The 18,895-nt window shown below is 44.2% G+C and overlaps 1 protein-coding gene across 1 annotated transcript in view; it reads left to right on the top strand.

The window, feature by feature from the left end:
- The first annotated feature begins 7,776 nt into the window (after positions 1-7,776).
- The window catches only part of LOC144595063 (SH2 domain-containing protein 1A-like), a 58,405-nt gene continuing 47,286 nt past the window's right edge, over positions 7,777-18,895 (top strand). The window contains exons 1-2 of the mRNA XM_078402066.1: positions 7,777-7,937; positions 17,329-17,389. Coding sequence (XP_078258192.1) covers positions 7,777-7,937; positions 17,329-17,389 — 222 coding nt within the window. The remainder of the gene's footprint in view (positions 7,938-17,328; positions 17,390-18,895) is intronic.

The following is an 18,895-nucleotide window of genomic DNA, read 5'->3' as shown; positions in this document are numbered from 1 at the left end:
TGAGCTTCATTTAAACCTAGGCTGCACTACTAGAGGTCCTCATACTCTATTTATGCCAAATCGTCCTGGTTAGATCCTCACTTTCTGCCAATCACCCATCAAGCAGATTGTTGACACTGGCAGATAACTATTTTAGGGTAGGAAGAAGGAACTGCAGATACTGGTTTTACCGGGGCTGGTCAGGCAGCATCTTGGGAGAAGTATGTGGGAGCTTCCTCCAGAGATGCTGCCTGACCCGCTGAGTTACTCGAGCATTTTGTGTCACCTATTTCTTTTCTCCAGCGATGCTGCCTGACCCTCTGAGTGACTCTATCATTTTGTGTCTATTTTAATGTAGGGACTGGATTTCTCACCTAAGAGCATACCCATACCACTCAACGTTTCATGGTAGTAGAGGGGTCAAAATTGGGGGGCATAGATTTAAAATGGAGACACAGGGAACTGCCGATGTAGGAATCTTGAGTAAACCACAAAGTGCAACATTAGGTCACAGAAGTGGCAAGGCTGTTTTGTTTAAAGATAGGTGTGAATACTGCTGAGTATGACACTATCAAATGTATGGACATTGGGACTGTAAGAAGCGTTATTGCAGTTTTTGTTTTGTATACATTTTTTATTGTGAAATAAGCTTATTTTTGAAATAAAAACACATACACAAAGTGCTGGAGTATATAAGTGGGTCAGGTTGCATCTGTAGAGGATGTGGATAGGCAACGTTTCATGTTGGTATCATTCTTTAGAGTTTTTGAATCAAGACCCTTTTCCAGATTTTAGATTTAAAGTGATCGGTAGAAAGGTTAGAGGGGTGTTGAGGAAAGGCTTAGAAAGTGCCTGGATTTGCTTGAAGTCCTAATTCCTACAGGACCTCAGACCAAGGGCTGGGAGATGGGATTAGGTTGGGATAACTTTCTTGGGGATGATGGGTTGAATGTCCTCCTTTCTCTAATTCTGTGTCTCTATCAACTAGATGCATTGTTGTCCTTGGGACTCAATGTGGAGTTCCCTGATTTAGGATGATGGTTCTTATTTCCCACCAATGGTTAGGATAGGGGAAGAAGGGGACTACTCAAAGAGAAGACACAAGTGTAGTGGACCGAATGAACTCTATGCCTGCCATTATCCCATCTCATAAGATAATAGCAGCAGGAGTAAATAGGTTGAGGGGTAGAAGTAGATTTGCAATAGCTAGGGTGAATGCACACTTTTACCCAGAGTAGAGGAATCAAGAACCAGAGGACATAGGTTTAAGGTGAGAGGGGCAAGATTTAATAGGAACCAGAGGGGCAGCTTTTTTGCCCCGAAGACAATGGGTTTAGGGAATGAGCTTCCAGAGGAGGTAGTTGAGGAAGGTACTATAATGACATTTAAAGGACACTTGGACAGGGACATGGATAGGAAAGGTTTAGAGGAATATCAGCCAAATGCAGACTAGCTTAGTTGGAAATGTTGGTCAGCATGGGCCAACGGGTCTGTTCCCATGATGTATGAATCTCTAACTCTGTTGACAATAGACAATAGACAATAGACAATAGGTGCAGGAGTAGGCCATTCAGCCCTTCGAGCCAGCACCGCCATTCAATGCGATCATGGCTGATCACTCTCAATCAGTACCCCGTTCCTGCCTTCTCCCCATACCCCCTCACTCCGCTATCCTTAAGAGCTCTATCCAGCTCTCTCTTGAAAGCATCCAACGAACTGGCCTCCACTGCCTTCTGAGGCAGAGAATTCCACACCTTCACCACCCTCTGACTGAAAAAGTTCTTCCTCATCTCCGTTCTAAATGGCCTACCCCTTATTCTCAAACTGTGGCCCCTTGTTCTGGACTCCCCCAACATTGGGAACATGTTCTCTGCCTCTAATGTGTCCAATCCCCTAATTATCTTATATGTTTCAATAAGATCCCCCCTCATCCTTCTAAATTCCAGTGTATACAAGCCCAATCGCTCCAGCCTTTCAACATACGACAGTCCCGCCATTCCGGGAATTAACCTAGTGAACCTACGCTGCACGCCCTCCATAGCAAGAATATCCTTCCTCAAATTTGGAGACCAAAACTGCACACAGTACTCCAGGTGCGGTCTCACCAGGGCCCGGTACAACTGTAGAAGGACCTCTTTGCTCCTATACTCAACTCCTCTTGTTACGAAGGCCAACATTCCATTGGCTTTCTTCACTGCCTGCTGAACCTGCATGCTTCCTTTCATTGACTGATGCACTAGGACACCCAGATCTCGTTGAACTCCCCCTCCTCCTAACTTGACACCATTCAGATAATAATCTGCCTTTCTATTCTTACTTCCAAAGTGAATAACCTCACATTTATCTACATTAAACTGCATCTGCCATGTATCCGCCCACTCACACAACCTGTCCAAGTCACCCTGCAGCCTTATTGCATCTTCCTCACAATTCACACTACCCCCCAACTTAGTATCATCTGCAAATTTGCTAATGGTACTTTTAATCCCTTCGTCTAAGTCATTAATGTATATCGTGAATAGCTGGGGTCCCAGCACCGAACCTTGCGGTACCCCACTGGTCACTGCCTGCCATTCCGAAAGGGACCCATTTATCCCCACTCTTTGCTTTCTGTCTGTCAACCAATTTTCTATCCATGTCAGTACCCTACCCCCAATACCATGTGCCCTAATTTTGCCCACTAATCTCCTATGTGGGACCTTGTCGAAGGCTTTCTGAAAGTCGAGGTACACCACATCCACTGACTCTCCCTTGTCAATTTTCCTAGTTACATCCTCAAAAAATTCCAGTAGATTTGTCAAGCATGATTTCCCCTTCGTAAATCCATGCTGACTCGGAATGATCCCGTTACTGCTATCCAAATGCTCAGCAATTTCGTCTTTTATAATTGACTCCAGCATCTTCCCCACCACTGATGTCAGACTAACTGGTCTATAATTACCCGTTTTCTCTCTCCCTCCTTTCTTAAAAAGTGGGATAACATTTGCTATCCTCCAATCCACAGGAACTGATCCTGAATCTATAGAACATTGAAAAATGATCTCCAATGCTTCCACTATTTCTAGAGCCACCTCCTTAAGTACTCTGGGATGCAGACCATCAGGCCCTGGGGATTTATCAGCCTTCAGTCCCATCAGTCTACCCAAAACCATTTCCTGCCTAATGTGGATTTCCTTCAGTTCCTCCATCACCCTAGGTTCTCCGGCCCCTAGAACATTTGGGAGATTGTGTGTATCTTCCTCAGTGAAGACAGATCCAAAGTAACGGTTTAACTCGTCTGCCATTTCTTTGTTCCCCATAATAAATTCCCCTGCTTCTGTCTTCAAGGGACCCACATTTGCCTTGACTATTTTTTTCCTCTTCACGTACCTAAAAAAACTTTTGCTATCCTCCTTTATATTATTGGCTAGTTTACCCTCGTACCTCATCTTTTCTCCCCGTATTGCCTTTTTAGTTAGCTTTTGTTGCTCTTTAAAAGAGTCCCAATCCTCTGTCTTCCCACTCTTCTTTGCTATGTTATACTTCCTCTCCTTAATTTTTATGCTGTCCCTGACTTCCCTTGTCAGCCACAGGTGTCTCTTACTCCCCTTAGAGTCTTTCCACCTCTTTGGAATAAATTGATCCTGCAACCTCTGCATTATTCCCAGGAATACCTGCCATTGCTGTTCTACCGTCTTCCCTGCTAGGGCCTCCTTCCAATCAATTTTGGCCAGCTCCTGCCTCATGCCTCTGTAATCCCCTTTGCTATACTGTAATACCGACACTTCCGATTTTCCCTTCTGCCTTTCCATTTGCAGAGTAAAACTTATCATGTTGTGATCACTGCCTCCTAATGGTTCTTTTACCTCTAGTCCCCTTATCAGATCAGGATCATTACACAACACTAAATCCAGAATTGCCTTCTCCCTGGTAGGCTCCAGTACAAGCTGTTCTAAGAATCCATCTCGAAGGCACTCTACAAACTCTCTTTCCTGGGGTCCATTTCCAACCTGATTTTCCCAGTCTACCTGCATGTTGAAATCTCCCATAACCACCGTAGCATTTGAAAAGTCCGGGAGCAGAGCAAGGACGCCCGTTGGCTGAGCAGTAAAGTAAGTGCTAATCACAGTTGAGCAGGCAGTTTAAAAAGAGCGCCAAAAGGAAGCTAGTAGGCAATTTGAAAAGTCCGGGAGCAGAGCAAGGACGCCCGTTGGCTGAGCAGTAAAGTAAGTGCTAGTTTAAGTGAGAAGTCAGGTAAATTGGACAATCAGGCAATTTAATTGGTGATATAAGTAATACTTGCAAAAGGGTGCAGCCCTGTTCAGGTGCAGCCCAGTGAGAAAAGTGCGAGTCTTTGGCTGCGAGTCTTCGGCGAGGAGGCTGAGGTGAGGAGGATACGATTGTTTTAAGCCAGAGCTGGTTATAGGCACAAGGTGATGGCGGAAAAGTTGGTGCGGTGTGTTTCCTGCAGGATGTGGGAAGACAGGGACGTCGCTGGAGCTTCTGGGAGCTACACCTGCAAGAACTGTGTCCAGGTGCAGCTCCTGAAGGGACGTGTGGTGGAGTTGGAGAGGCAGTTGGATGACCTCAGGGCCATCCGAGAATGCGAGAGTTTCCTCGACAGGACCTATTGTGAGGCTGTCACGCCAAGGGTCCAGGTCGAGCGAAGGTGGGAGACTGTTTCAGGGGGGAGTGGACGTGGACGTGGACTACAGGAGACCCCAGTGGCTGTGCCTATTGCAAATAGGTATACCCTCTTGGGAACTGTCGGGGCAGAAGACGTTTCCAGTCCGAGTGGCGGACCTGTTGGCAAGGATACTCGACAGGGGAGACCGAAGTCTGGAAGAGCCGTAGTGGTCGGTGACTCCATAGTCCGAGGGACGGACAGAAGATTTTGTGGCAGCAGGAGGGACTTGAGGATGGTCTGTTGCCTCCCTGGTGCCAGGGTTCAACACATCACAGACCGGCTTCAGAAAATCCTAGTGAGGGAAGGCGATCAACCTGAAGTCGTTGTGCACGTGGGCACGAATGACGTCGGGCGGAAGAGGAAGGAGGTGCTACAGCGGGAGTTTAGAGAGTTGGGGAAAGCACTGAGAAGTAGGACGTCGAAGGTAGTTATCTCTGGACTGCTACCGGTACCTCGTGCTGGTGAGGCCAGGAACAGAGAGATAGAGGGTATGAATTTATGGCTGAGGGGCTGGTGCAGAGAGCAGGGATTTAGATTTCTGGACCACTGGGATCTCTTCTGGGCTAGGGGTGACTTGTACAAAAGGGACGGGTTGCATCTTAACAGCAGGGGGACAAACATTCTGGCAGGCAGGTTTGCTAGTGTGACACCTGTGGCTTTAAACTAAGTAGTGGGGGGGAGGGGTTAACAAATTGTGAATATGAAGATGAGGTAAAAGGGAATACAGGAGATATTGCAAAAGACTCTCGGAAGAATGGGAACAGAAGTTCTAGAGGGGAAAAGAAATTAAGGGCAGGGCCAATTGTGAACGATGTGAGAGGCGAGGTAAATACAGAAGTTAAAGTGTTGTACTTAAATGCGCGTAGTATAAAAAATAAAGTGGATGAGCTTGAGGCTCAGTTAGTCATGGGCAAGTATGATGTTGTAGGGATCACTGAGACATGGCTACAAGAGGACCAGGGCTGGGAACTGAATATTCAGGGGTATACAACGTATAGAAAAGACAGACAGGTGGGCAGAGGGGGTGGGGTTGCTCTGATGGTAAGGAATGATATTCATTCCCTTGCAAGGGGTGACATAGAATCAGGAGATGTTGAATCAGTATGGATAGAAATGAGAAATTGTAAGGGTAAAAAGACCCTAATGGGAGTTATCTATAGGCCCCCAAACAGTAGCCTCGACATAGGGTGCAAGTTGAATCAGGAGATAAAATTGGCGTGTCAAAAATGTAATGCTACGGTGGTTATGGGAGATTTCAACATGCAGGTAGACTGGGAAAATCAGGTTGGAAATGGACCCCAGGAAAGAGAGTTTGTAGAGTGCCTTCGAGATGGATTCTTAGAACAGCTTGTACTGGAGCCTACCAGGGAGAAGGCAATTCTGGATTTAGTGTTGTGTAATGATCCTGATCTGATAAGGGGACTTGGCTTCTATGTCCCTTAGGCCGGCCGCCATAATTCAATAAGATCATAGTTGGTCTAACCTAGGCTTCATCTCTTCCATGCCAGTTTCCCAGAGCCCTCAATTTCCTTGATCTTTGAAAAAAAGAGTATGTTACCTCTTTACATCACTCAGTGATCTTCCCTCCATGACCCTTGGAGGTAGAGATGTTCAAAGATTCAATGCTCTGTGTCCAATCCACGCACCCAGGTGTTAAGTACCCATCCCCTCTTCATTGTCCACTCGTTCACGATTCGTCCACCAGTGGAAACATCCCAACATCCAAAATAAGATGTATATTCCTGGAGTAACACAGCAGGTCAGGCAGCGTCTCTGGAGGACACGGATAGGCGATGTTTCAGGTCAGGACCCTTATTCAGACTGATTATAGTAGGTGGAAGAAAGGTAGAAGATAAGTGGATATAGTTGAGGGGAGAGGGGAGGGGGAGTGGTTGATTGGCAGGTGGATGAACAATGGCCAGGGATGAAAAGAAGACAAAGACTGTGAGAAAGGGTGTGAAATATGAAGCCAGAGGAAAGGATATAGATGGAAGGGACCACGAAGGGGGCAGGATAGTGATAGAAATACATGTGCATCTAGATGGAACACAGGGAAGCACTGGGAAAAAAAGTGGGAGGCTATTAGGGACTGTCGTATGTTGAAAGGCTGGAGCAATTAGGCTTGTATACAATGGAATTTAGAAGGATGAGGAGGATCTTATTGAAACATATAAGATAATTAGGGGATTGGACACATTAGAGGCAGGAAACATGTTCCCAATGTTGGGGGAGTCCAGAACAAGGGGCCACAGTTTAAGAATAAGGGGTAGGCCATTTAGAACAGAGATGAGGAAGAACTTTTTCAGTCAGAGAGTGGTGAAGGTGTGGAATTCTCTGCCTCAGAAGGCAGTGGAGGCCAGTTCGTTGGATGCTTTCAAGAGAGAGCTGGATAGAGCTCTTAAGGATAGCGGAGTGAGGGGGTATGGGGAGAAGGCAGGAACGGGGTACTGATTGAGAGTGATCAGCCATGATCGCATTGAATGGCGGTGCTGGCTCGAAGGGCTGAATGGCCTACTCCTGCACCTATTGTCTATTGTCTATTGTACCTAAAATTGGAGAATTCAACGTGCTATGTTTAAATTTAACTATCATGATCCTCAGGATCTGCTAAGTTCATAAGTTATAGGAGCAGAATTAGGCCCTTCGACCCATCAAGTCCGCTCCGCCTTCGTTTGTGGCTGGTCTATCTTTCCCTCTCAATCCCATTCTCTTACCTTCATCCCAAAACCCCTGACAGTCTTAGTATTCAAGAATCTGTCAATCTCTGCCTTAAAATAACCCATTGAGGTTTCAGCAAGTGCAACTTCTGCAAAAGTCTATTCTTTCGCACACCCAACAATAAGCTTCAACAAATACGAAATTGGACACAAGTTCTCAGCTTTTGCTGTATTTCCTGTATCACCGTAAAATCCTCGGATGTTTGAACTTGATTGTGAGAAGATAAACATGTTTATCTTGAAGCAGACACCGAATGGGACATGCATCTATCAGCGTTCTCAACCATCAATGCTATCACTCAGGAAGTCAGGCGGTGATCGCGCTGAACCCACACAGTTGTTGTAAACCAGAGACGCGGCCGAGAGAGAGGGGGGGGGGGGGGGGGGGGTGAAAGAGAGAGAGAGAGAGAGCCCATGCCATTCAGTCACCTTTTTGGAAACATGAGGTTGCCCGTCTATCACGCACGCATCACCCGCGCAGAGACTGAAGATCGCTTGGCATCGATGGGGAAAGACGGGAGTTACCTGATCCGAGATAGCGAGACCGTGCCAGGAGCATATTGTCTGTGCGTGCTGTAAGTACGGGAGCGTGTGGGCTTTAGATCTATTTAACCAGCCGAGCCCAACACAAAGTAGCGTGGATGAGATGAATAGAAACGCTGTTAATTCATGGCATTGGGTTTTGACTCCGAGTTGGGGAGAGGGGATGGTTGTTCCTTGACCGGAGGGAACATATCGCTTGACCTTAATTCCCGAGTAATAAACAGATGCATCGTTAATTCTACACGCGAGTAATCGAGTGCGATTCTAACGGCCTTTGTACACTCCGGTCTATCCTGTTCACAGGTATCAACACCGCATGCTAGGAATTAATTCCCTCTTGTTAACCTGTGTGGGTATCAAGGATCCGTTTAACATCTTGCACGGCTCCCCAATATTGCCAGGTCTAACTCTGTCTGGACACTTGACTCTGAAGGAGTTCAATCGACGTTCAAATAAATCTCCGACGGTTGCTGAGGGAATCTCAGGAATGAGAATTGGTTTGGTTTCGAGCGTCGAGGAGCCGCAGTAATGAAGAAACAAGGAAACGCGGATGCCAGTTAATAAACAAAACGACAGAAAGTGCTGGAGTAACTCAGCAGGTCAAGCAGCATCCCCGGAGAACACTGTTAGGTCTCGAAACGTCGCCTATCAATGTTCTCCAAAAAAACATTGCTGTCTGACCTGCCGAGTTACTCTAGCACTTTGAGCCGCAGTAATGCGACGGGCTTGCTCGCTAGGACAACATTTCTGGATAATATCTTTATCCAGTCGGGAAGCTGCTAGGCTCTGCTAGTTTTGTGATAGAGATTTTGCAATATCTAATACTTACAGGTCTGCAAATCTGTAACTGGAAGATTGCCCAGGAATCTATCCCAGACATAAAACGCCCCAAGCCTGTTTATTCATAACGATTTCAAACATTCACAAACACATTAAATAAACACAAACTGCTGAAGTAACTCTGCGGGTCGGGCAGCATTTCTGGAGAACATGGATAGTGACGTTTCGGCTCGGAACCCTTCTTCAGACAGAATTACTGCAACACGTTGTGCCTTTTTCTTTGTTGTAAATCAGCATCTGCGGTTCTTTGCTTCTACATTCTGTGCTCGATGGGTCGATTGTAATCATGTATTGTCTTTTCGCTGACTGGTTAGCGGGTAACACAAACTTTTCACTGTACACGTTACAATAAACTAAACTGAACATTCCCAAACACTTGACATTTAGTATTAGAACATTGATACGAAACGCAAATACCACAATAATTACAAAGCCGAATTTGCATTTTTGAAACAGTGACTAAATTGACATGTGGCTTGGCTTTAAATAAACTACGAATAGGTGTTTTCGTAAAATAGTTTTGACGTAGAATTCTGTACAAGGTGCTGGCTGTAACATTTATAACAGCAAATATTCAACACCTTTCGTCAACCTTGCCCCACGCTTCAACCGACGGCGTTGCTTAGCCCGCTGTGAGGGATTGTGACTGCTAGATTTAGATGGCGTACAATGTGTTATCATTTACTGCGCTTCGAGGGACGGAGTGAACCGCGGAGAAAATGCATTACTGAGAATAACGATATTTAACACCTCGCCTCCGGGGCATAGGTTATGGGGGGGGGACGGAAGAAAACTTGATACAAAATGAAAATTAAAACCCCCTATACTTTCACAACCCGCCTCCTATTTGACCAAACGGGAACAAAAAGCAATGTTGCAGTTTAAAAATAATCCCGATATGATGGTCAGTTAATGAAAACAAAAAGGCAACGGAAGGCGCCCAGAAACTTTAAGACGGTTGGCTGAACATTTCCAGTAAAAAATACAAAACAAACTGATGGAAGAACTCTGGAGGAAGGAACTGCAGACGCTGGTTTACACCGAAGATAGACATAAAAACTGGAGTAACTCAGCGGGACAGGCAGCGTCTCGATAGAAGGAATGGGTGACGTTTCTGTTCGAGACCCTTCTTCAGAACGCTGGAAGGGTCAGATAGGACGGATGGAGGAAAATGGACAGAAAAAGTGGGAAATGGAAGAAGGGTCTCGACCCATCTTTTTTCCCCCCAGAGATGCTGCCTGGCCCGCTGAGTTACTCCAGCGCTTTGTGTCTGTCTTCGGCATAAACCAGTATCTGCAGTTTCTTTCTACAGAAAAAGTTTCAGGTCGGGACCCTTCTTCAGCCTGATCTCCCTCCACGAATGCTGCCTGACCCTCTGAGTTCCTCCAAGAGTCTGTTTCTCCCCCCCCCCCCTTCGCTCATTATTCCAGCATCTGCACCCATTCCTTCTCTCCCGAGATGCTGCCTGACCTGCTGAGTTACTCCAGCATTTTGTGAATAAATACCTTCGATTTGTACCAGCATCTGCAGTTATTTTCTTATATTCCAGCATCTGCAGTCGCTTGTGTTGACTCAAGGAACTGCAGATGCTGGTTTACAAAATAAGACCCAAAGTGCTGGACTAACTCAGCGGGTCAGGCAGCATCTCGCTTGTGACCCCTTGTGAACATTCCACCGCATTTTAATTTCCTTCTGATGAAAAGTATCAGGAAAGCTGCGGGGATTCCGCTGAGATACTTCACTAGTCGTATTGAAAATGAAACTCGTTAGTGATTTCTTCTGTAAATTCTTCTTTCATCGTTTGGTCCTGTCCTTCGGGATATGTTAACAGATTTTGATCTAAAATCTTGGAAAACACATACACACATGTATACATTTAGGTTGGTTTGGAGATACCGCATGTAAACAGGCCATTTGGCCCACCGTGTCCACGCCGATAATACCCACTTAAACCGCCTCCCCCCCGCCCCCCACTTCCTGGACACGCACTCCCCTGGACACTATCCGTGGCCACACTGCCTGGATACCACTCACTCTCTGCGAGCACATTCCCTTGTATATGTAGCCAGTCAACCACGCAGACCAGACTTCCCACCATTGACTCCATCCACACTTCACGCTGCCTTGGAAAACCAGCCAACATAATCAAGTACTTGTCCCATCCCGGTCATTCCTTCTTCTCCCTGCTCCCGTCAGGCAGAAGGTAAGAAGTTTGAAAGCACGCACGCACCAGACTCAGGGACAGCTTCTTCCCCTTTGTTATCAGATTTCTGGACCATCCTTCTCTTAGCTAGAATATTTTCCGATTCACTGCTACACCATTGCAGACATTGGACTTTGGCTGTATTTACGCAGAGGGCTAACTGCTGAAACGCGTAAATGTTTCAATGTCAGGAGCAACAGGCGGTGTCTGGAAGTCGCCTCTGGCGGAGCGACGGTTTAGTTTTTAACAGCTTTCACGGTTTTTAATCTTCCACAATTTCCCATCCATTCCACTCATAATCCTGCAAATCGGCCTTTTAGTGAGGCTGTGTGCAGATGGGTGGGGAGAGGAGACTGCAGAGTTGCCGTGGATGTTAATCTGACAGTCTGAAGTAGGGTCTCGACCCGAAAAGTCACCTATTCCTTCCCTCTAGAGATGCTGTCCGACCCGCTGAGTTACTCCAGCATTTTGTGTCTATCTTGTTTAAAATAGCATCTTCAGTTCCTTCCTACACATTTAATCTGACTATCCACAAAATGTTGGAGTAACTCAGCAGGTCAGGCAGCATTTCGGGAGAGAAGGAATGGGTGACGTTTCGGGTCTAAACGTCACCCATTCCTTCTCTCCCGAGATGCTGCCTGACCTGCTGAGTTACTCCAGCATTTTGTGAATAAAAACCTTCGATTTGTACCAGCATCTGCAGCTATCTTCTTATATTAATCTGACTATCCGTCGAGTTAATAAAAATGAGCCTCTCGGGTGGGTTAAACGGAAACCAGACTCAACAAGGACACAGAAAGGTGTGAACCGTCTTCATGTATATAACACCTTTAGCAAAGGGGGGTCGTGTTTTGCAGTTTGTAAATAAACTGTTGCAGAGTCTTTCCATTACAAAATCATATTAGTTTATTGCAGTGTTGCAGTGCTAATGTTTTTGGTGCCGGAGCTGTCACTGGTGCCGGAGCGACCGCTGTTAAATTCCCCGCCAGTTAAAATTCCCCGCTAGTTATTTTGGCTTTTTGTTTACAGAGGTGCCTGAGCGGCGCTCCGGTAAGTCCGGCAGCACTGCACCCCTGGTTTATTGTTATATACGCCAGGGTATAATGAAATTCCTTGCTGGCATGAAGCAAGGACAAGTGTAAGATAACAGAATTAAGGCAGAACATAGAACAGTACAACACAAGAACAGGCCCTTCGGCCCATGACGTCTGTGTCACACATGATGCCAAGACCAACTCTTATCTGAAGATAGACACAAAAAGCTGGAGTAACTCAGCGGGTCAGACAGCATCTCTGGAGAAAAGGAACAGGTGCTGGTTCCGGGTTGAGACCCTTCTTCTGCCTGCAAATAACTCACATCCCGCTATTCCCTGCACGTCCATGTGCCCATTCCAAAAGTCTCCCAAATGCCACCATCATATCTGCCGCAACAACCACTCCCGCAACAACCACTCCCCGGCAGCGCCTTCCAGGCAATCACCACCCTCTATGTAAAAAACTTGCCCCGCACATCGTTAAACTTTGACCCTCTCAACTTAAAGCTACACCCTTGAGTATTTGAATTTCTATCCTGGGAAAAAAATCAGACTGTCTACCCTATCTAAGTCTCTCATAATGTTATATATTTCTATCAGGTGTCCCCCACAACCTCTGGCATTCCAGAGAAAACAATCCAGGTCTGTCCAACCTCTCTCTCCCTGTGGCTAATATCCCCTAATCCAGGCATCATTCTGGTAAACCTCCTCTGCACCCTTTCCAAAGCTTCTCTCTCTCTCTCTCTCTCTCTCTCTCTCTCTCTCTCTCTCTCTCTCTCTCTCTGTTTACATTACAAAATGTTCCATAAAAATGGTATATAATCTCAATTTTTTTCTGTCACCTTCTCTTTCTTTCTGCATGCCGTTTCTTCAGCACGCCTTCTGCCACTAAGAAGCCATGTCCTCACATATTCTTCGGGGTTGAATTTTGACAGAGGAGGTCCCACCAACTTAATAAATAGAAGAGTTGAGAGATGATCAGTTTGAAGTCTTGCACGTTGTGGTGACATGCAGAAATTCATGCCACTGAAGCTTCTTTCACAGTCTGCTGTTGATACCGGAATTGTATTTACAGCCGTTACCAGCTGCTGAAAATCTGCAGAAACTATCTTCCCTTTAGATTCCTTGAATTCTCTGAAGGCTCTGACAGAAAGCCGACCATTTAAGCCAAATTGTTCTGCCATTTCTTCTATATCATTATCCCTAAAGGTAAAAAGTGAATCTTCTGGAATATTGTTAATAATCTAAATATTTTGACTCATTAATTAACTTTTTACATTTATCATTGGAAGCTGTTGTAGATTCAAGCAGCCTGGATTTCATATTATTGATTAAACTCCTCAAAAACTGTTGCCTATGTATAGTAGGTACTTTACAGCTCTCAAATTTATTCCATTAAATATCATCTGGCTTGTTGCTTTCTCCACTTGAGTATAAAATTTTCCTGGCTCCTCTATTTGACATTCAAGAACCTTGATAGTTCGTTTAATTTCCTCATGTGCTTTCTAAGTGTACAATTTCGGTTCTGCAGTTCAAGTGACAGTTCAGACAACTCTAGCAAACTGTCCATCAACAAGCCCAAATTATTTACGAAAGCTGATGGCTCTAATACTTTTTTCAGCCCCTCGTACTTTGCTCTCTCTGCACTAGATCTTGAAGCATCACAGTGTGGTTTTCCAAAATGCTCCCAAAAAGCTTTATAAGACTGCCACATTGCCTTTACAGTTCGGTAAGATGAAGCAACCCATCTCACACTGAAAACACGACCAATTTTCAACAGTTGACAGTGAAGAGCCTCAGCACATGCAGTTAACTCATCCTGATTCTTAGGAGACCTATGATATAAGGAATACAATTTATCACAAAATATCTGAAAATGATTCAAACCTGCAACTTCATTTATAGCATCACCTACACTGAGTTCAAGCCTGTGATTGGCACAGTGCCAAACAGTTGCATTAGGGAAATCATCAAGAAATAGTTTTGCAACCCCTGCATTTCGTCCTAACATTACTGATGCACCATTAGTTACAAGTGATATCACATTTTCTTTTAGGTACTGTATTGAAAAAACACCTCTTTGTAAGCAACTTAGAAGCCCATCATATATAGATTTTGCATTTGCACCAAGTTTCATATGCTCTAAGTCAAAATAGAATGATATAGGTTGGGAAGATTCACCAACTGGTGCTCTCAAGCAGACTACGAGAACTGTTTTCCCATTAATAGTAGTAGATTCATCAATCATAATAGACATTTTAGATTGTTTTGAAATTATATTTTCCACCACTGTCTTTCGCATCTGGTTCCCTATGTGGTGAGAAACATCTGCATATGACTTACGAGAGTGTAGAACCGTTTAGTCGATGCCGTTTCTTTCTTGCAGTTCAATATCAGAAGACATATCTGTGTAGGGCCTACCTTTGTGTACAATATTAGATACAGTTCTAAAAACTCGACCTGTTTTTGCTTCGTCCTTTATCAGTGACATATACACTACATTTTCGATTGCTTTTTTTTCAGCTGTTTCATTGATTTTTTGGCATCTGATATGAGCTTCGTTATTTTTGTGCTTAAAAATCTTTTTTCTTAAACTTATTAACTGTTTTGCTTTGTTATCACTCACGCCTACTACATTAACACTGCACCACTCACGAGACAAATGAATTCCTTGTGTTCGTTCAAGTCCAAGATGACACTTGTTGCATACACTACATCCTAGTTTTCTGTTTTTAACAATTAGCCAGGGATATTCTTTCTTTTTGTTTAAGTACATTTCTTGTGGCCAACAGTCTGGAAGATCACATTTTTCAATATCTTTTGAAATGTCTTCACATGCAGCATCAGGCGAAACAGCTGCATCAGTTACATTATCATTTTCAAGTAATTTTGCCTTCTTTTCTGGCTGAGTGTTTTCATTATCATTTATTTCTTCATCGATCTGAAGACGCTGTCTTTCAAAATATCTCAGTATGCTCATTTTCACAGAGGTACACAAATTTGAAATTTATAGATATTTGATAGTGATTTGATAGTGATAATAAAATTTGATAGTGATATATAATAAAATATTTCCGCTTGCACTATTGTTTTGCTAAATAAAACCACCCACAATAAAATATTCACCACTCACGATTTAGGCTAGAAAAAACTATTGGTAATACTTATTTAATTTTCTCCCCATCCATTCTAATTTAACTGAACCAACTGAGACACAGCGGCAGAGGGGCACAGCGGCAAATAAAATAACGTGGAATAATAAAATAACGTGACTTTACCTCAGCCCATGCTCGCGGTCCGGTAGCCCTGACAGTGAGTTTAAGAAATTCTCCCTTGAATTTTATTCAAAGGAACGCGGTGTCATTAATGCATGGTCAAAACACAATTACATTTACTGAAGAATGTGGACCGATGTATTGATGACACATTGTATAACTACTACCTGTTAACTACTGGCTGTTAACAAGTGCTAACAGTGACAGTTAACAAATCGTTTTCGTCTGAGTTGAATAAAGTGATAAATGACTCGAATCTTTCTGCAGTGCTCATTAAAGCCGAGCTGGAAATTGAAAACTAGGGAAACACCGTCCCCCTGCGTACCCCTCATTTCCATCACTGCTGAGAACTATAACATAATCAACATAATTGCCCCACTCTAATCATTCTTTCTCCTGGCATCTGTCGAGCAGAAGATACATAAGCTTGAAAGTGCACACCACCATTCTCAGGAACAGCTTCTTCCCCCCTGCTATCAGGTTTCTGAACCGTCCTTCCATAAGCTTGGACACTGTCCAATTCATCTCTACACCATTGCAGACACTGGATTTTGCCTCTGAAGGTGGTGCACTACAATGTTGAACACTATATCATGCACTCTCTATCTTTTCCTTTGCTCTACCTATTGTATTTGTGTCTAGCTTGATACTGTTTATCGACAGCATTATCTGATTAGATCAGATTGCACGCAGAACAAAGCTTTTAAGGGTATCTTGGTGCACATGACAATAATAAATCTAAACCTAAACCTAAAACCTTCGTCTCTACGTGCAGCACCTCAGGATCAATGATGACTTGTTGTTTCTACTTGGGCTGTATTAGAATCAGAATCAGAATTACCTTTATTGTCATCCAAAAAAAACAAGTCTTTTGCACGAGATTTCGTCACCCACAGTCCAACAATAAGAGCAATAAGATAAGCAATTACACACACAACCACAAACCAACACAAAACAAAAAAGGTGAGGTTAATAAATGAGCTGCAGCCCCACCACAGCTGGGGGAAGAGATAGCTGACAGTGTAGGTAGGAGAATAGGTTGTGACGTGAAGTATTCTTTCCAGTACTAAATACAGCTTTTGAAGATAGACATAAAAGGTTAGAGTAACTCAGCGGGTCAGGCAGCATCTCTGGAGAAAAGGAATAGGTGGTGTTTTAGGCTGAGACCCTTCTTGGCCTATTCCTTTTCTCCTGACCCGCTAAGTTACTCCAGCTTTTTTTGTCTGTCTTCGGTGCTAACTAGCATTTGCATTTCCTTCCTACACACTAATACAGCCCCTGAAAGCTCTTGGCGAATTAGCTGAAACTTCTCAATCCCATCCTGAATGTTCCTTTCCACTTTGAGTGATCAAGAGTTAAAGATTCCCAGGAATTAATGGGGAGACCACAACAGTGGCTCAATTCAAATGTGCTTGATGGGCTGCAAAGCCTGTTGGAACATTCTGAGACTCGTGAATGGTGTCATGGAAATGCAAGCCAGTCCCTCTAATCACGAGCAGCTGAAAAGGAGGGGAAAGTAGCCATTTTACAGGTTTCACTTTCACTCCTTGGAGGATTGGCAGCATGTAAAACCATTTAACTTTGCACGAATACTCACATCAATTTATTACATCAATGGTTTTCAATTACCAGATATTTCATTAACACACAATGAGTTGTACATGTGTACCACAGTTTAACAATAAGGGGTAGGCCATTTAGAACGGAGATGAGGAAAATCTTTTTCAGTCAGAGAGTTGTGAATCTGTGAAATTCTCAGCCTCAGAAGGCAGTGGAGGCCATTTCTCTGAATGCATTCAAGAGAGAGCTAGATAGAGCTCTTAAGGATAGCAGAGTCAGGGGGTACGGGGAGAAGGCAGGAATGGGGTACTGATTGAGAATGATCAGCCATGATCACATTGAATGGCGGTGCCGGCTCGGAGGGCCGAATGGCCTACTCCTGCACCTATTGTCTATTGTCCTGCAATCTCAGTTCCAACACAAAGCACAGTTCCCAAATCTTACCTCAGTTTTAAAATCTTACCAGATAGTTCTTTAAAAACGTGTCCTCTCTCTCTCCCTCTCTATCTAGGAATCAGACTTTTGTTCATACTTATCGGGTTTCCGAAACTTCTGGGAACTGGGCTGTTCAGGTAAGGAAATGAAACTTACTTAATCCATTTGCAACACACTGAATCCTATGTCTTAATTCTGCAGCCCAAACATACAGTAAAATAGGGCAATTGTGACATGGAAAAGTAAGTACGTAAAGAGTGGTCTGTCAAATAGGATAGCTTTGAGTTCCTAGCATAGAAAAATATGTGGTGATTAAACTATCTAAATACTAACTCCTCAAAACCACAGTAGACTTTAGGTTTCACAGATACAGGCCTTTCGCCCCACTGAGTCCACGCCGACCAGCAATCACACTACAGAACTAGTATATCGATACACTAGTTTTATTCTACACACTAGGGACAATTTACAGAAGCCAAATTCTGGAGTGTGGGAGCCTGAGCACCCAGAGAAAACCCTCATGGTCACTGGGTGAACATACAAACATCCATATAGACAGCACCCGTAGTCAGAATTAAACCCGAGTCACTGGCGCTGCAAGGCAGCACTGCGCAATTGTGCTGCCCGTAGAAGCTTATTATAACAACAAGAGGTAACACCACTCTATGCTTCAAGAAAAACATTATTAAATTATATATTACAGGAAAGGAGAGTGGAAATGTCTTTCAATAAAAGGGAGTAAAGTTTCTTATTGAAAAGCTGAAGGAAAACAAAGCATTAAAATATGGGCTAGATTACAATCTGGCACATTGCCTGCTCACACAACAACACCCCCCTCTCCACCCCCATCCCCTTCCCATGCATTCCTCCCCTCAACTCCTTGAATGCTTTTGCTGATGAAAAATTCACCTTCCATGGTTCATAGAGAGGGGAAATAGGAACCCAAGGACCACACAGGGTGGTACGTACTATATATAAAACGAGCTGCCAGATGAAGTGGTTGAGGCAGGTACAATTTAAAAGACATTTAGACAGGTACTTGGATAGGAAAGGTTGAGAAGTATGGGCCAAGCACAGGCAAATTGGACTAGCTTAGACGGGCATCTTGGTTGGCATGGACAAGTGATCCGAAGGGCCTGTTTCCATGCTGCATATCTATGCCATAAGATGGGGAGGAATTTCATTAGTCAGAGGATGGTGAACCTGCGGAATTCATTTACACAGACGGCTGTGGGGGCCATCAATGGATATTTTTAAAGCGGAGATTGACAAATTCCTGATTAGTACGGGTGTCGGGGGTTATGGGGAGAAGGCAGGAGGATGGGGTTGCGAGGGAAAGATAGATCAGCCATGATTGAATGGCAGAGTAGACTTGGTGGGCCGAATAGCCTATAACTTATGAACTATGACTGATGATCCTGAAGGTCTCTGCTCCTGGTCCGCTCTGTGAAGTGGAGGCGGCTGGTGAACAGTGACTGGACCTCAGGTAGTGTTCCATGGGACCTGCATCGGAAAGCCCAGATCACTCTTGGACACCTTTTAACTTAATAATGTAGTTATTAATTAATTTAATTATATTAATAATGCTAATGATATAATGAATAATCAGTAGAAACAATGAACTGCAGATACTGTTTTACCAA

The sequence above is a fragment of the Rhinoraja longicauda genome, chromosome 7 (genome assembly GCF_053455715.1).
Source record: "Rhinoraja longicauda isolate Sanriku21f chromosome 7, sRhiLon1.1, whole genome shotgun sequence".
In the NCBI taxonomy this organism is placed as follows: domain Eukaryota; kingdom Metazoa; phylum Chordata; class Chondrichthyes; order Rajiformes; family Arhynchobatidae; genus Rhinoraja; species Rhinoraja longicauda.
Note: the sequence above shows the minus strand (reverse complement) of the source record. Positions and strands in the feature narration are given on the sequence as shown.